The sequence below is a fragment of the Strigops habroptila genome, chromosome Z, assembly GCF_004027225.2.
Source record: "Strigops habroptila isolate Jane chromosome Z, bStrHab1.2.pri, whole genome shotgun sequence".
Taxonomy (NCBI): domain Eukaryota; kingdom Metazoa; phylum Chordata; class Aves; order Psittaciformes; family Psittacidae; genus Strigops; species Strigops habroptila.
Genome location: NC_044302.2, coordinates 37,975,829 through 37,993,300, shown reverse-complemented (window position 1 = coordinate 37,993,300; position 17,472 = coordinate 37,975,829). Strand labels below are relative to the sequence as shown.

Genomic DNA, 17,472 nt, shown 5'->3' with positions numbered 1-17,472 from the left:
GGAGATACAGCTTCAGACTTCCTATGTGGGCTTGGTATCATTCCTAATTTTTGACCCATTAGGTGGTTTCAAAATACCTTTTAAAACTGTAATAGTTTTTGCCAGTTATCTTAAGCTCTTTGTTAATGATGGTTTGCTCTAGCTACTCATAGCATCTTGTGCTATCATCTATGAGATGCTATAGCTATTATTCAGAGGCAACTATAAATATGAACTAATCTGTATGAATTTGAGGTGAGACATGTTCTCTGTCCCAAACACTTCAAGCTGAAGAGAGACAGGATACATACATCGTAAGATAGAGAAAAAAAAACACAGGTCAAAAGGAGGAGCATGATAAAATGAAAGAGAAAGACAAGTAAAACAGGGATGTAAAGCTGAGACACAAATACATGTAGGCTTTTAGCTGCATAGAGTTTTGATGATATCAAATGAGTGTGAGAGGGCTTATTAAGTGGGCAAGTAGGGTACAGAGGGGAGAGAAGAAAGGAGCGAGAGAGTGCAGCTAGCAAACACTAGAGTGAAACTGGGAGACAGAAAGATGAAGACAGTTACATTTGCCAGTTGTGATAAAGATAGCGACAAGACTGTGATGCCAGAAGGAAACACGAACTAGTCTCCCTGCTTGACTCTTTTGCCGGTTCCCTAAGAAAAGCCAGGGTGGAGAGCTGCAGGAGGGCACTGTGCTGTTCTTTGCTTATGCCTGTGTTTGTGCTATCAACAGTCTCTGGTGTGTTTTACGATACCTTCAAGGGCTCTCTTAATTTCATGTCCTTTGGGGACACTTGCCCTGCCAGCACTTGCCAGAGTCACAAGTGGGACTAGCTCAACCAGTGCACCTTTCAGAAGTGAGGGGGGAATGACGTGGCACAGAATTAGCTCTGTGAGTTCTCAGGTGTTCCCTAAAGCCACCAAGGAATCTAAAATCAGAAAACTGGAGAAATATTACTCCTAGCCCCCATTTTCCCAGCTCTAGTCCAGTCCTGGTAGCCAGCCAGCTCAGTCAGTTAGACCCCTGTCTGTTTCCGAACAAAAACCTCCAACCTCTTCTCTGTTCATGTCCAACTTTTCCCAGTGCAAGCGCTGCAGGCAGTAGCTCCCTGGCTGTTTTTTTGGGTGTGGTGGGCTGCTACTGAAGGACCTTTAATTTCTGTAGCTGCATTCCACAGACAGGCTAGAAACTCAAGTAAGTGTAATGCATAAGCCTTGTTTCACCTTTGCAAGATATCCAGTAACATCTGGATGAAAGATAGGAGCAGGGTCACAGATTACTGCTGCCAGACGAGCAGTGTTAGAGGTGTCACCTGGAGGGGTCAAAAAGAAGTATAAGCCCTTCCTGTGGAAAAGAATGCAAATGTATTTGTATCATGCTGCTTCAGCTGCCCCTTTGCAGGGACCAGCCTCTGCAGCTCTTAGTTCCCAGGTTTATAAATTGTCTTCTTCATATTACTGCTTCAGTCTGATCATCCTTTGGATGATTAGTGCTGAAAATGACCATGGCAGCTGCACATCAGTGCTTGGACATATGTGTGGATCCCTTCTGGCTTTGGTGAGTGTTGAACCAGGGAGTCATGCTCACTGTTGCACAGCCTCTAAGGAGGTCGCATGGCAAGTGTTAAACCAAAAGGAAAGCTGTAACAATAGAGGGAAGACAGTAACCTTAAGTGGAGGAAGACAATAAATGGCAATGGATGTTAGCTGTTCTTACAGACTTCAAGGATGTAATAAAGCTATACCATTAGTTGTAACTTTAACTATTGCTTACACTGTATCCGAGTAATTCATTCCAGTTACTTACAATACTCAATCTTAAACCACAACTAAATCAAAGTCATCAACAGCATGAATTTGTAAGACCTGTTTGCTGCAGAAGCATTAATGGTCAAGGCTGGGGAAAAAAAAAAATCAATGGTACATTTCAATACAAAAGTCATCTGAGCCTTTACTATAGAAGTAATAAGGCATTTATTATTTCAAGAGCCCTGCATTCACAATATCCCCTTTTGAAAGAAAACACCCCTTCGTTCCCATTTTTTATGAGGCTAATTTGCCGTATGCCACCACTGTGAGACTTCTGAATGTGTTCAGAACAAGACAATAAGAATAAGCTACAGATGAATGATGTGTAGTAAAAATCAATAAACCTTATAACTAGTCACTAAGGGAACTGATTTTATGCCTATAAAAATAAAACAATTATAGCAATATTAATGGCAGATTCATCATACTAATATAAAAAGTCCAAGTGTGCTTGTCTGTTGGGAATCTTTAATTCATCCTTCTGTATTATGTATTCACAAGGTAGAAGAAATGGAACCAACTTCAAGAACAAGCTTTAACTTGCAGTAATTCACCCTGTCAAAAAAACAAACACAAACCCAAGCAAAACAGTAAAACTTTAAAAAACAGTTTTGACAATCAGTATAACAGGGATAAGAAAGAAAGGATAAAAGTTAAAGCCTTGGAAACCTGACCAGCAAATTTGATTTTTTTTTTTTCCTAATCATGATTAGTGATTTCATATTACTGTGAACTGTGTTAACCGCACTGTAACAAAACAGGTAGTATAGCCACATAAAGTATGTACTTTGGGGTAATGCAGGTTAAGCGCAGCAAAGGACTTTTTTTTTTTAATTGTCAGGTCCTCTGGTTTAGGCATCTATTCATTTTGGAGGTGGGATAATACAGATATAATAGGAAAAAATTTGTCTATAATTTACAGCACACAGAGCTGCTCTAAACCAGTCATTAAAGTAAGTTCCACTAATAGCATCCAAGGTGTTACAATGGGCCTTATTTGAGCCTGTCAGGGTCAACTGAAAGAGGCCCATTGCCATCTGGGTTGGGCCCCACAGTGCCCACTGGTAGAGGCCAGCCCGGGTGGGGAGGCAGGGATGGCTGCAGGTACACACCGGTAAGTGAGCCCCAGGGAGGGCCTCAGGGCACACACACACTAGTACCTGTGTGGCAGCTGCAGCCTCTGCTGTCCTCGCCTCTGATACATCTTTTGAAGTGGGCCATAGGCACCACTAAAGTATAAAACCAACCTCTTTTTTATTTATTCTGATTGCCAAATTGTTTAAGGCAGGTATAAAAATGAAAGCATCCAATATATGCTTTACATAAAATAAACTAGATTACAGCATAAAACAAGTAACCAGGCAATGGCATTAAAGTCTCTCTTCTAAAACTGGGTAATTGTAAACATTAAAAAAAAGACTGCAGGACTATTCAAGTAATAGAACAATCACAGGTGTCTTCTGGTATGCAGGCTATTAGGTTATCCACCATTCAAGATTATCAAAAAAGACATTTCATTATTCACAGATGCTCATTATCTCCATTTAAAATCTATACATTATATACAACACAGTTTTTGTGGTACTAGAATCCCCATGCCTTCCAAAGGTATATTTTTCACAATACACAATTACAATGAAACAGTGAATATAACATTTTACACTGATGCATCTTAATAGGAGCCACCAAATAGACATCTACATTGTACCAAAGTGTCATCACAGTTAGCCTCTCTGAGAGCTTGTGGGAAATACCAGAAGGGTATGCAAGGTTCAGGCACACTGATACATAACATTATTTATTTACAATTGGAAAGAAAAGGAAAAAAGAAAAAAAAAAAAAGAGAGAAAAAAAAGAAGGAAGAAGAAAAGAAACGAACAGCCTTTTGTGGTTAACGCTTTCTAAACATGACAAATACATATCTCCTTTTACTGTGTGGTTCGCAACTTAGCAGCAGACCCTGTGTGCGAGCCTTGGTACTGATACAAAAAAAGTAAAGAATATATATATTTTTATATATATATGTATATGTATATATATATACGCATATATATATATATATAAACAGAAGTCTAATTACAGCAACATTTGTTACTCTGTGATAAAATCTGCAATTTACAAAAATGAAATGACTGGTTTTTGCCTGCCATTAAGGCATTTCAAATTAACACCATGGAACTGATGTCTGTAATAAAGCGCTTCCTCATGTGATCCAGTCACATGACAATGTACATTTCCAAACTCATCATTCTCTGAAAAGAGAAAAAAGAATGTTTTAGTATGCAGTATCCATTCCTCCTAGTTTTTTTTCTGTGCCTTGGATACATCACAAAATGAAATCTGTACAGTACTCTCAATCCCAAGAAGGAAAGGCAGCAAGCCATGTCCTCATCCCTCCCCTGCCAGGAACAACATACTAACGAGTAACTTGTGCCAGAATTTATCTTCTGAGTTCTGACACCATCAGCTCTCCCAGGGCTGCAAACCTTTCTCACTCAAATAATTCTAGCTACAAGCCTCACACACTCGCTTGTTTTCAGAGTCAGCTTTCAGAAAGACAGTCATAACCATGAAATATACTAGGCTCAGGCTTAACATGGCAGTGATGAAAGAAGCCCTATGTTAAGGATACCTTGGCCTTTTCACTCAATATGGGATCATTATAATACAGAAGAGTCTGTTTGCTCTTGAAGATGGTTGGTTGGAATAGTAAATTCTACTGAAAACCTAGTAAATAACTTAAAGGCAAATGTGTGGAATGGGCATGTAACTTAAATATGATGTCACCTCTAATGGACTCCCAAGCAAACTTCTCTGAAAGCAAAATCAGCAAACCAGGCAGACTTGCAGGATAGATAAAATTGTAAGTTTTCCTGGTAGTACATGGATCTAACTGAACATGAACTTTAAACCCCTCTAATAAAAAATTTGCATTTTAAATTATATTTCATAATAATTTGTTTTATGTTAATACCAATCCTTAAAACATAGTCTGTGGAAAATCTCAGAAGACAGACTACTTGTTCCTTGTTAATGATCTACATCACAGTTAAAGGCTACAACTAAGGACAAAGTGTTCACCTTAAAGAAAATAGAACTACAATTAATTCAAAGTCCCAGGTTTTTCTTCACCTTTAAAAACTGTGTTATACTGCAGACTATCAGGCTACAAAATTTATGATTTGCTTCTTCCTTTCTATATCTGGCAAAGATATATAATGTGAGATTTACTGGCTATTTACCTTCTTTGTGCAGGAAACATACCGGATGCAGATGCCTGCGCAGCCACCTGTTGAGTGGCAACGAGGGCAGCAGAGGTCAATCCTGAGAGAAAGAAGAAATGAAGGAACATTGAAGTACTTCTGGTTTTAATGGATTTTCGTGCTCAGAGAAGTGTTAGGAATCATCTCTTAAGGCAAATGAACAAAAAACCCCACCATCAGAAAATGGTGGGGTTTTAACACTACATAAATGGCAAATATTTCAGGCAACAGCTGTAACGCAGTCTGCCCAGTATGATAAATATGACTTCATACAGTAAACTGAATTTTCTTTGATATATATTTTACAAGAAAATACAGCATTGCTACTTATTGTATTCCTTTCCAAGTACTGCACTGCATGATGCTAAGTGGTTTGTGTGAGTTCCTGAATAGGAAGCTCAGCAGAAATAATAGGTACCAGGAAACAACAAGAATCAAAAGTCACAGTGAACTATAGAAACGACATGCCAGCTGCTCAGAATACAATACTTTCATAATAACTTACCATTTTTACAGTTTTCCTACTGAACAAGCATAATGCATCCAAAAGGCATATGGAATCACTGAATCAAACTGAGAAATGTCAAGATTTTTACACAGGAAAAATAACCGCTGAGGCACCAAGTGAACATAATGAATTAATGTCATTTAGCCACCAATTGTGATAGCATGTACTTTGCTGCATGGGAGGAAATCTCTCTTTAATTCAGCTAGAGTCCAGAGCTAGAGAAAAACAGTCAAAGACTGGTATAAAACCTAGAGAGAATGAATCGTATCTTACTGTGCTACTTTTTCCCTGACTGCAACTTTGTGCACTGCATTTGCCAAAATACAAAGAGCCCTCTTTCAGATGGTGGAATTATAACAAGCTGAAAGCCTTGTGACTGCAATGCATTGTACATAAAATATGTTCAGTATAAAAAGCCTTTGTCTTTGCTACACTTCTTCCATTGCTTACACAACCGTAATTATACAAAAAGTGGGTTGTTTGGTTTGGTTTTTTTACTGCCTTTCAGCCAGTTAATGTCAGTTTAAAGTACGAATCAAAACATTCACATGAATGACAGACTAACTGGTGCATCTTTAATAATGCTCTCAACACTCAGTTTTGGAAACAAAACTTGGTATTCTTCAGGCATAAGGCTATTCATTTGCCGTTAGTCAATGCTGTGAATTTTCAAGCCTTCTTCCCAAATGTGAAGCACTTCTGATTAACAAGGGGCTCTCTATCCAAAATGCTTCACATTGGCATGATTTCCAATGTCAAGGTAACAACTTGATGAGGCAAGCTAATCCCACCACTGGAAATCTTCTGCTCACCTTGAAATGGGTCATACTGTCCAGGTATAAGGGGGTAACCCATTCCAACATGTGTGTGATGGTGCGTATGGAGATGCCGCTGGCTAAAAGGAGAATGACGGTCTCGTTCCCTTTCTGCTTCCCGTTCACGCTCAGCTGCTGATTTTTCCACAGGCTTGTAAAAGAAAGTGTAAGAAAACTCATGTGAGGATTTAGAAGGGATAAAACAACAATTAAACCACACTTGCCATTACCTGGCATCAACCTTATGGATTCATATGATGAAGCTGATCTTTTCTGAATAAGTATCTTCTCTGCTGGATTATTTGCATTTGATTCTAATCTAAAGCTGGTGTATCTGGCTAATGAAAGATTTTCCAAGGCACAGTGATTTTGACGCAACAGACTGCAGCCTGAAGCCACCATGATGACTTCTAGTTTTGGGCTCCCTGATGCTTGGCTGACTTGCCAATGCAGGAACAACCGAGTTGAGCCACTGAAAGCTGACATAAATGAATCCTCAGCCCTCTAATGCACTCTGGGGATCGAGCCTGCCTGAATAGCAAGAAAGCCCTTTTATAAAAAGAATCAGAGTCAGTGACTTGCTCACAATTAAAACTAGCACCAGCTTATCTGAAAGTAAAATAATAGTATTTACTCCAGGATGAAAATCTTCAGAAATAGGGGCTGGTAGTCTGCTATGTGGAAGATGCAGCTTCTTGGCAAATATATTGAGGGGATATTACCAAATCCCACAGCCCAACTTCTCATTTCATTATCTGTTTCTAAACAGAAGCTTCCTGTTTAACTGCAATAAACTGCACCAGGAGGTATCTCTGAATCTATGATTCTGTACGAGTCCATTCAAGATAGAAAGATTCTGAGCACAGAACTGTATTCTATGTGTCACTTCCAGTTTATGCCACAGAAGCACCCTGACTATAAATTGCTTTTATTTTAAGCTGTACTATAAAGAAGAATCATGCACTCAGAGCTTGATGCCAGATTGTGTGCTTCTTAAAATTATGTTCTCTATCCCTTCCCATATGTACCACTCTTCAGTAACAACAGATGAAGCCTTACAACAGGGGACTTGCTGCGATATTGGTTGGCATGCTGCTGGAGCAAATCCAGTGCTTTGGACTCAGTGGTTGATTTTGCATTGATGCTTGGACTGGTATTGACTTTCTCCACCTCTTCTCTCCCTGACATCTTCCCATAAACTGGATAATGAAATCCTGGAGAGAGATAGGCCCCTGCAGGTAAACAATAAATACCACATCGAGTTACTGGTTTTACATATTGGTTATATCAAGGTGGGAGGAGGGGATGCCAGGATAGAGAATGACATCAAAAATGGATCACATGACTATCAAACAGCATCTTTGCTCTTCAATTTCTTCACCTAATTTACCCTGATGAATGGAGGTTATAAAGAGGGTTGAGCTGATAGCCGTTTCAGACGTTTATGGGTCCTCTTTAAGTGAAAGGAATAGTAACTATAATGGTTCTGACAGTAAGTGCTTAGAATATTTTTACAGGCAATAAACTATCTGTCAGTCTTACAGCAATAGCAGGCTGTCAAGGGTTGAGAAAACTGTAGCTGGGAACTGTGACAGTTCATAAAAGGAACATCTTGTATTAAACAGTTTCATCTACAGAACTTTCCTTAGTGGAAGCACAAGCAAAACAAATGTCACCCATGAAGCTTCTAATTTACCCTAGCTACTAACAGAAATATTAAAATGCAGGCTTTACTGCAGTTTGAGGGTGTACATCTTAACTGGCATGCAAGGCAAATTTCAGAATACGTACCAGGATAGCTGTGCATTAGGACAGGAGAGACTGCGCGGTAGGCTGGATGGTTGGGATCGTACATCTGTGGATAAGGATAAGCATGCAAGTACTGGATATAGGACTGATGCTGACTCATTGGGGAGGAAACTGCTACTCTAGCACCCCGAGAGTCCTTCCAATTTACAGGAGTCTTTCGATCATCGTTTTTTATCTTGCTCTCATCCACTGATTGAGAATCAGAACGCTTGACCTCTTTAGGCTCCTCTTTAATGCTTGCTAATGAGACAGGAAGGTTAGGCAGGGAACTTTCCTTGTTAGGTGTTTTTCTAGGGCTGTCTTCTTTTAACTTTTTTTCACGATCAAGTTCTTCAGATTTTTGCTGATCAAGGTATTTGGGCTGATAGACATAATGATGCCATGTTCGTGAATCTGGATCCTAATATGGAGGAGAAAAAGCAATTTTGTTCTGAACTTAGATGTTGGAATAAGATCATTATTGATATTTCCCCTACTTCAGCTAATGGTTTTTTAATAGCTGTTTTACTAACGTATCCCTGCTACACAGAGGAAAGTTTTGCTTGCTACGGAGTGCCTTGAGCTCAAAGTCAAACCAATATTCCCATGAAGGAGCAAGAGACAATTATCAAAATTTAATTCAATTGCTTCATCTTATATCCTTCTTCATGCCTTTAACTACATATAAGTACATATGCATTGTATCAAAGTTCTGAGACCACACTATTCATAAAATATTTTAATTAAAGCCCATAGAGAGATCTTCCCACTAGAGAGAAAAAAATATCTGTGAACCACAAAATTAAAGCTGGCTAATGATATGCCAAAACACTGAGATTACCTGAAACAATGAACCTGAAAAACTGATCTAGCTGGAAAGATGCTAATGCTGCCTCTGATATTAAAAACATTCAGGGATCAGTGGAAGTCATATATTAAGGCAGACTTCTTCAGCTCACAGTCTTATTCCAAGTTTGTAAAATTACACATGAATAAGTTTTTACAGGATCAGGACCACGTGGTTTAAAGAACATGTACAGGGTATCATAAACATATTTTTGCATAATATATTACATAGACCAGTTTATAAACGTGTTCTAGAATTAAGTAGGTGAGTTCTTTTACAATTCTACACCAAATCAGTACTGAGCTGTAACAGGAAGACTTTTTTTTTTTTTTTTTTTTTTCAATACAGGATATGCAAGAGCTAATTGTAAACACTGTCTCTGATTTATGGCACATGCAACAGAAACATAAGCACACACTGGACACTTAGGCGGTCTGGTTCAAATACCCATTAGAATCAGCAGAAATCTTCTCCTACTTGAGGTTGTACCATCCCACCTCCTTAACAGGTCCCTAATGGTGAAGTCTGCGATGTACTGTACACCGGAACATGAAAGCATCAAGCACTGAGGCTCAGGTTCAGAGCACGCAGATGGTCGTATTGCCTCAAATGAAGGCAATGTGACATCTAGGAAGGTCAGCATGAAGCCACTGGATGAAATTCTGGTTCCACTGAAGTCAATGGCAAAACTATCACTGACTTCAATGGACAGAGGATTTCATCCATTATGTAGGTCTGTAGGGGCTTGAGGTTGGTTGAGGAGAGATGGGGAACTTAACTGCTTCAAAAAGGTCACCTTGGGTTAAGATGAAGAGCTGAGCTTCAAGCCAACTCTTCAAAGAACCAGTTCACCCATCTTCAGTAGATGCCAACTGTCATTTAAAAAAAAAAAAACCACTTCAAACCACCTTTCAAATCTACTTTAAGTCCCCTCACAATGAAAGGCGCTTATTTTGCTTGAAATTTCACATTTCTGAACTAAGCAAATTGCTTACAATTTACATCTAAAAGAGAAATCTAATTCTGTTTTATTCATGCATGTAATTTAAAATAGTCTATTCAGGTCTTAAGCTTGGGTTCTTTCACCACCTTGCAAAATTGTTTTTTTTCCTTTTCAAACAGCTCAAGTGAAAGGTCTATTGGTCTGTTCACAGATTGCAGTACTATGAAAAAAGGATGGTGGAGCTTTTTTGGCTGCAAGGGTAGAAGAACATAGCAGATTCAGGGACAAAACCTCAACTTAGGGTTAAATCAAGACATTCTTGTTGCCTTTCCTGTGATCTCACCTGTTTAAATCTTGTAGTTGGATCTACTCCCGTTTGCTTCATGGAGTCCATAACAGATTTCATCTCCACAGCCTCCTTTATAAGCTGGTGGTTTTCCATTTGTTTGGCTTTGAAGCTGTCAGCTTGAAGCTGCTGCTGGTGATTGGAAAGGATCTGTGATTTACTTGTCTCCTCACCTTTGTTAGGTACTGATGACCCTATTTTAGTGTTATTTTTGCTGGACTCTGGAGTTGAAGGGGCCTTTGAAATAGTGGCAGATGGAATATTCTTCTGCTTGTTGTCATCCTTCCCAATCTCCTTCAAAGTGGGATCATTCTTTCTTTCACAGTCCCTCCCAGTTTGCGCCATTTTCTGTTCTGCTAGTCTCTGGTCCTCATAGTATTTTTCGTACTGCTGCCTGTAAGCAGGGTTAGAGGCCATTAAGGACTTTTGGTCCATATAGAGCCCATAGGCATACTGTCCATAATAAAGTGACTGAGCAAGTGCAGGGTGTCTTTGAGTTATCACTGACTGATGTTGTGGCTGCAAATTAGAGGAAGTGCTTTCGCTTTTCTTGGCATCTGACAGTTCTGCCTTCTCTTTCTTTTCAGCCTCTTCCTCAGCCTCCTTTTTGATTTTCAGTCCCTGTGGGGTACTGCTGTTCCCAGCTGCCTGGGCATTGACCTGTCCAGAGTGCATGTAACTTGGGGAATAATACGGATCGTAGCCATGGTAATAGGGAGAATGGGACTCTTTTGCTTGAGCCGGTTGTGCTGTGGTTGAAGAATGTCCTTTTACAACACCATCCTTATTAGAAATAATATCCGACGGAGAGCTGGCCTTTGACCTCATGCCCTCTGACCTGCTGTCAGAGCCACCATCATCAGCTGCATCAGAAATATCTGAGTAAGCGGGGCTGTTGGTTTTAGTGGCAGTGCTATCTGCACCGTTTTGTGTTAACACGTGCAGTGGCGCCATGGCAGATTGTCCATTCACCAAAGTGCTGCATTCCATCCTGGAGGCACTCCCTATGGAAGGGCTGGGCGCATTGTCTGTGAACGTGTAAACCTTATCAGCTTCAGCCTTGATACTTGCCATCCTGCTCTCTTGAGACTCTGACAGTCCATTAGGTAGCACTTCATTCTTGTTGAGATGGTCCTTTAAAAAATGTCCAGTTAAGTCTTTCCCAGACCCTTTTGAATCCTCCAGCTTTCCCAGCTTAGAATCCATCTTGGGGCTTCCCATCTCTTTGCTTTCTTTGTCCTTCAGCTTTCGCTTCTCCTTTTTCTTTTTGTCTTTGAGTGATGTGAGAGCTGGGTTTACAGTGCTTGGCTCTCCCATAATTGTGGGCTTTGGTTGAATAGGTTTTAGCGGAGGGCTCTTTGGTGTAGGCTGCACAATAGTAGTTGTAAGAGAGGGCAGTCCCGGTATTGTCCCCGTGGTGGTGGTTGTAAAGGCTGTAGTAGGTATAGCTATCAATTGAGGAGGAGTCGGTGCTGGCGCTGGGGCAATAGGCCTGGCTGTTTTCAGTTTGGAAAGGTTTTTATCCACTTTGCAATTGTTTGCTTTCTTGCCTTTATCACCCAAACTCTTCTTGTCAATTAACCCTTCAGCCTCCAGTTTTGGCATTTCAGTTTGCAAGCTTCCATCAACTACCGAGCAATTATCCAGTGTGGCTGCCATATTAGAAATTACCGGAAGGCTGTTCAGTTCACTGTTAAGACCTTTCTTTTTGCCAGAATTCTTGCCAGTTTTGGAACTGATAACTGAACCAGGGCCATTGCCGGTCAGTTCCCTTTTTCCCTTGGGGGTCCCTGGGGTAGTGATGGAGGAAGGAGATGTCGGTGCTTTCAGTGGATCAAAGCCTGGCAAATTTGTGCTTGGCTCACTGCATTCTAGGGCCACATTAGTCAGTGCTTCCTCGCAGTCTGAAATTTTGTCTTCACTGTCAGGCTCAAACTCCAGTTTGTTTTCTGGGTCTAAATGTGCGTGAGCCTGATGGTATCGTAGTCCATTAATGTGCTTGTACTTTTTGTTGCAGTTGGGGTGAGGACAGTCAATCAGCACTGGAGAAGAGCAGCCTTGGTCCAGAAAAGTAGTCTCAGGTTTCCCCTGTGGGGTGGTGGGAGTGCTTCTAGAGTTAGTACGAACACGTTTTCCAGATTTATTGTCCTCAGAACTGGAGTTCAAATCTAGCTCCATTGGAGGCTTAGTTTTCCTCTTACTGGTGGCTGAGGGGCTAGCTTTGACTTCATCCATGGAGCAGTTCGGGGGTGTCCTGCGCCCGCTTGAGTTAAGGCTGCCCCTCCTGCCCTTCCCATTGGCACCACCGCGGTTCTTATTCTGAAGGCCTCTGGACTCTGCAAAACTGGCATCATTGCCAGGTACAGCTGCAGCTGCAGCGGACCTTGCGCGCTTCCCCCTGCCACGCCCTCCACGCATCTCTAGGTCACTTGTTGGCGACTCACAGAACCTGTACGAACAAGAGCAGATTTTATCAGCTGTGGACTGAATAAATACCAAAACGACACCAATTCCCACAACAGACTCTTCGTACTTGTTAAAGGAAAGATGTCCTTCTGCCAAATTAGAATGTTACGGTCTCAAAGGGAAAGTAATTTTAAAAGGATGAAACCAGTAAGAACAAGACCACCTAATTAGAACAACAGAAAGAAAATTTTTCCAAGCTTACTGAAATGCATTTTTAAATTAACTGCCCTCTGACTCAATCCCATGTATTTCCCTTTCCCTCTCAAAAACACCAACCAAAAAAAAAAAAAAACCAACCAACTTCCACCCCACATTTCAGTGTAGAACAGAGACAAAGGTAATGGGTTCAAACATGAACAGGAGAAGTTCAGGATAGATATAAGGAAGAAATTCTTTACTGTGAGGGTGGTGAGGTGCTGGAACGGGTTGCCCAAAGAACTGGTAAATGCTCCATCTGTGGCAATGTTCAAGGCCAGGTTGGACAGAGCCTTGGGCGACATGATCTAGTGTGAGGTGTCCCTGCCCATGGCAGGGGGGTTGGAACTAGATGATCTTAAGGTTCTTTCCAACCCTAACTATTCTATGATTCTAATTACTCATTTCACTGGTGCATGTTTCCAGTTATAAGCAGTTGCTTTTTATTAATCTCTATGCAGTCTCTTCACAGAAACTGAGGGTTAAAATACAGCTGAGAAAAAAACAGACTCAGAACAATTGCCTACCTAGGAGGGGCCCAGTCATGCTTTGTGCAGTCCAGCAGTGTTCCCACATACGTCTTGTTCCTCCATGTAACGTTTACCACCAGGACACCTGCCAGCAGGAGTAAAACAAAGTATCACAGGCAGAACAATAACTGGGGTAGTAGGCTTTTTGGTTTGGTCTTTTTTCATTATTTCTCTCCTTCCCCACAAAGCAAGAGCTTTATTCTCTTTCGCTTTCAAACACTGTGGTCTATACTCTCTCCCTTTTCTGGTTTCAGTGACCTAAAGTTAAAACCCACGGGAAAGACAGCAAATGTCAAATAACAAGGAGAGTGTGTGTGCATGTGTGCGTGTGTAAGAGAGAGTGTGTGCCTGTGTGACTCTGTGTGTAATCAAGATACAGCTGACAGAAGGAAATGGGTTTTGCCATGTCCTGCTGTACAACAGCAACACTCACCTCTTAATTTCGCTGTTATTGCACATAATTGCTCTCTCTTGGCAGCCAGCCAGCATAAACTAAGCACCAGTTACAGTGTTTAAATCAGTAGGTGACTGAGAAGAATCTGCTTTGCTTTGAACAGTATGATAATGATGCTTCTATTTATTTGAAATTGCATATATCCAAACACACAAACACACACACGTATGCACTGCAGGTTGCGTTCAGCAGATATAGATGGAAACGTGTATTATTTGCTTTATTTCTTCTTCTTCTGTGGAAAGCAAGGGGACTATTCATGAAACAGCAACCACACAGTAAAGCTAACTGTAACTGCAATACAGTTACATAGAAAGAGGGATCCTTTAAACAAATACACTGTAAGTTAATTGTTTTTCCACTTATGACTGTTATTAAATCTAAATTCATCTGCCCACCCAGCTCAGACTTTTAATTTTGGTTTATTAGAATCATACACGTAAAATGTGTGCATGGTAAGAATACCCTACATAACAATAAAATACACGTGGGGAATGTCATTCAAACGTTTTCAGGTTGCCATCAAACACTTCTGCATGTAATTTTTCATGAGATTTATGGATTAGCCGACATAATGATCCCTTTAATGCTTTAACTTCTGCAGATAAACATAAAGTAGTATTATTGAACCAACCATCTCATTAGAATGTACACTGAAATCACAGAATCATAGAATGGTTTGGGTTGGAAAGGACCCCAAGATTTTCTAGTTCCAACCCCACCCCCCGCCACAGGCTAAACACATGAAGAAAACACATTTCACTTAGCAAAGAAAGGCACTGCGCAAAACATTTCCAGTTCATGAGAAGCGTGAAGACAGTACGTTGCAGCTGCCAGCCTTGTGACTTGTTTTTCCTCCACGCTTTCCTTGTTGAAACTGTAGCGTTTCTACAGCAGATATAATAATGGCACGGTGCCAGAATGTTTCCAGCCTGTCTTTTCACTTTGTCTTACCAGTGCCATTCCTAATTTCGCACTAAAACGATCCCCCCTCTGCCACACCAAGGTAAAGTAAACATGCAACCAGCCACTGATTTCCTCAGGGGCCTTTTAACAGCGGGGAAGCATTTGTGTTGTTAGTGGAGGTACCGGGGAAGAAGCGATTTCCTTGAAAACGCTCTGTAGCAAATTTGAAAATTACTCCCCATATGGTTATATGGCCATTATGATAGGGCGACTGGAATTCCGTGTGCTGGGGCTAACTGGTTTGAGGGATGAACAATAATCACCTCCCACAGCCAGGGTCACAGCCAGGCGCCAAACACCTTGAACGATCACGGTTAAATCGCTATGCCGTACTTTTATTACCTACCCAGCTTGGCAGCCCGGAAGACAAAGCAAACACATTTTACTCTAGCCCCTTCGACCGGGACCTCCAACGGAAAGGCCGGTGGCAGGCGGTGGAGACGGCCCGTTGAGGGGCCCAGCCCCATTCCCGCCGCCGCTGAGGGGACCCTCTCGCCCCCAACCCCGCGGGGCGCTTCGACCCCCGCCGCCATTGGTCCGCGCCCGCGCCAGCTCCGGCTGCTTATTGGCCCGCCCGGCGCTGCGGTCCCGTCACCGCCAGCCCATTGGTGGCCACGGCCGGGCGGGGTAGGGACGGGAAGCCTGTGCCTGTCGCCCCCCGGGTCGGGCCCTGTCGGGGAGCGGAGCGGAGCCGAGCGGGGCGGGCGGCGGGCCCCGCAGCGCCGGAGCTGCCCTCTGCCGCCTCCCGGGCCCGGACAAGCGGGCGGAGGAGTCCGGCCGCCGGCAGACAGCACTGGCAGGTTCGGCAGAACCGTCCCCGGTCTGGGAGGGGAGCGGGCGGGCCCGGTACAGCAGATGCCGTGCCGCATCCCCCGAGTGACGACACGTCTCGAAACCGCTACACCCGCTCGGACGTGTGGGATTGACCCGCCGGAAGCAGCGCATGGCAGGGAGTTGGCTTTCTCGAAACAAGCAGCTCCAGGCTGTGTTCCCACCTGCCGCTCCGCACCGGAGGAGGAGGAAGAAGGTTACCAATTTCTCTGGTAACCTTGATGCGTTCCTTCTACCAAACAGCTTGTCAGCGGGCTCCATAACGCTCCGAGTGAAAATCACGGGTATTTTCCATCGCTAAGTTCTGTGACATGAGGTACCCACCTCCCTATACCAGCACCATTGCTCCCTCCTGTCCATTTACCAGTGCTGGTCCAATCTCCTAAATGTACAAGGAAGGAGGGGTCTCTGGCTTCCCTATGAGTATTAACTGTGCCATTCATTTCTCTTCAGCCAGTTCACCTGTATCTTCCCGTTAAAATGTAACTGGGGTTCTTCGTTTTGGGGTTGGGTTTTTTGGGGTTTGTTTTTTGGTTTTTTGTTGTGGTTTGTTTTTTTTTTTTTGTTTGTTTTTTTTTAATTAAGGTGGATTCCTAAATAAATCTCCATGTTCCTCAATATTTGTAGGCTTGTCTATCTATCTGCTTTATTTATTTATTTATTTAGATAGCAAGCCTAGGGATAGTCTGTTACCTATTGATAGGGGGCAGAAGGTAGAACGTAGAAGGCGTGGAGTACATAAAATAATAAGAACCCCTGAAATCAATACATATTTCAGCAATTCTTAGAAGACATTCAAATGACCTTCCAGCCTAAGAAAGTACTTCAAACACAAGTTAGTTCCTCCCTTAAAGACAGTAACATTAGCATCTCATTAAGTTTGTTAGCCTTAGCAAAGGCCGCACTGTGTAACTAGGAGGGAAGATTAATCTCCATGCTGTGTTAGAATAAGCAGCAAGGAATAAATTTCCTTTCCCTAATGACCAGCTTACACTCAGCCACTGGTAAGATTCCACAGAATGGGCAGCAAAGGTAGCTCATTTAATCTTATGCAGTTATCACAGAAATGAGTCAAAAAAATAAAAGTAACATGAGAGGTAAAACTGACCCCTAAGTAAACATGCAACTGGAAGTTTATTAGACCAGAGCATTGGAAAATTAAAATAGAGATGAGAAATCCACACTATATACTAGTTGCAGTACTGAAAAGATTATTCTTGCTGCATCCAGTCATTTCTTTGATTCAAAATATTTGTTCTGGCACAGAGTTCAAGCTCAGAATAAGAATCTTTGCTGGGACCTCTCTCCACTGTCTCAGAGGCAGTACACAAAGAGCACTACAGCAGTCTTCAGTTCACCTCCGAGTATTGCATCTAATTACACTGGGCAGACGGTCATAGGTGCACTAACCCTCTCAAAGTTGTTCCAACACCTCTTTTGAGCTTGTGTGTCTGAGGCATAGCTCTCCACATACTCCCTTCATCTGATGAAAGTAAGTAACGTATCACATACAGGATCAAACCTCACTAGGGCTCTGTCAAGTCATAAGAAGTCCCTGTAATGAGACTTCCCATTCCATTAGATTACACATTATAGAGTACACATCATGTAACAATCATTCATTTAGCATTGCCTGAACAGGAGTGAAAAGGCAAAGACAGTCTGAGGAACCCACAGGTTTCATATGTCTGAATAGGGAGATGAATTTTTAACCTTGAAA

The 17,472-nt window shown here is 41.9% G+C and overlaps 1 protein-coding gene across 3 annotated transcripts in view; it reads right to left on the bottom strand.

The window, feature by feature from the left end:
- Window positions 1-1,930: 1,930 nt before the first annotated feature.
- Window positions 1,931-17,472, bottom strand: part of ZNF608 (zinc finger protein 608) — an 84,908-nt gene continuing 69,366 nt past the window's right edge. For 2 of the 3 annotated variants that reach the window (XM_030470126.1, XM_030470125.1), the window contains exons 4-10: window positions 13,499-13,586; window positions 10,308-12,759; window positions 8,178-8,595; window positions 7,446-7,618; window positions 6,384-6,537; window positions 5,043-5,124; window positions 1,931-4,052 (exon numbers count right to left, since the gene is read on the bottom strand). In XM_030470126.1, coding sequence (XP_030325986.1) covers window positions 4,046-4,052; window positions 5,043-5,124; window positions 6,384-6,537; window positions 7,446-7,618; window positions 8,178-8,595; window positions 10,308-12,759; window positions 13,499-13,586 — 3,374 coding nt within the window. In that variant the 3' untranslated portion in view covers window positions 1,931-4,045. Of the gene's footprint in view, window positions 5,125-6,383; window positions 6,538-7,445; window positions 7,619-8,177; window positions 8,596-10,307; window positions 12,760-13,498; window positions 13,587-17,472 lie in introns of all 3 variants that reach the window. The other variant, XM_030470127.1, reaches the window with a different exon arrangement.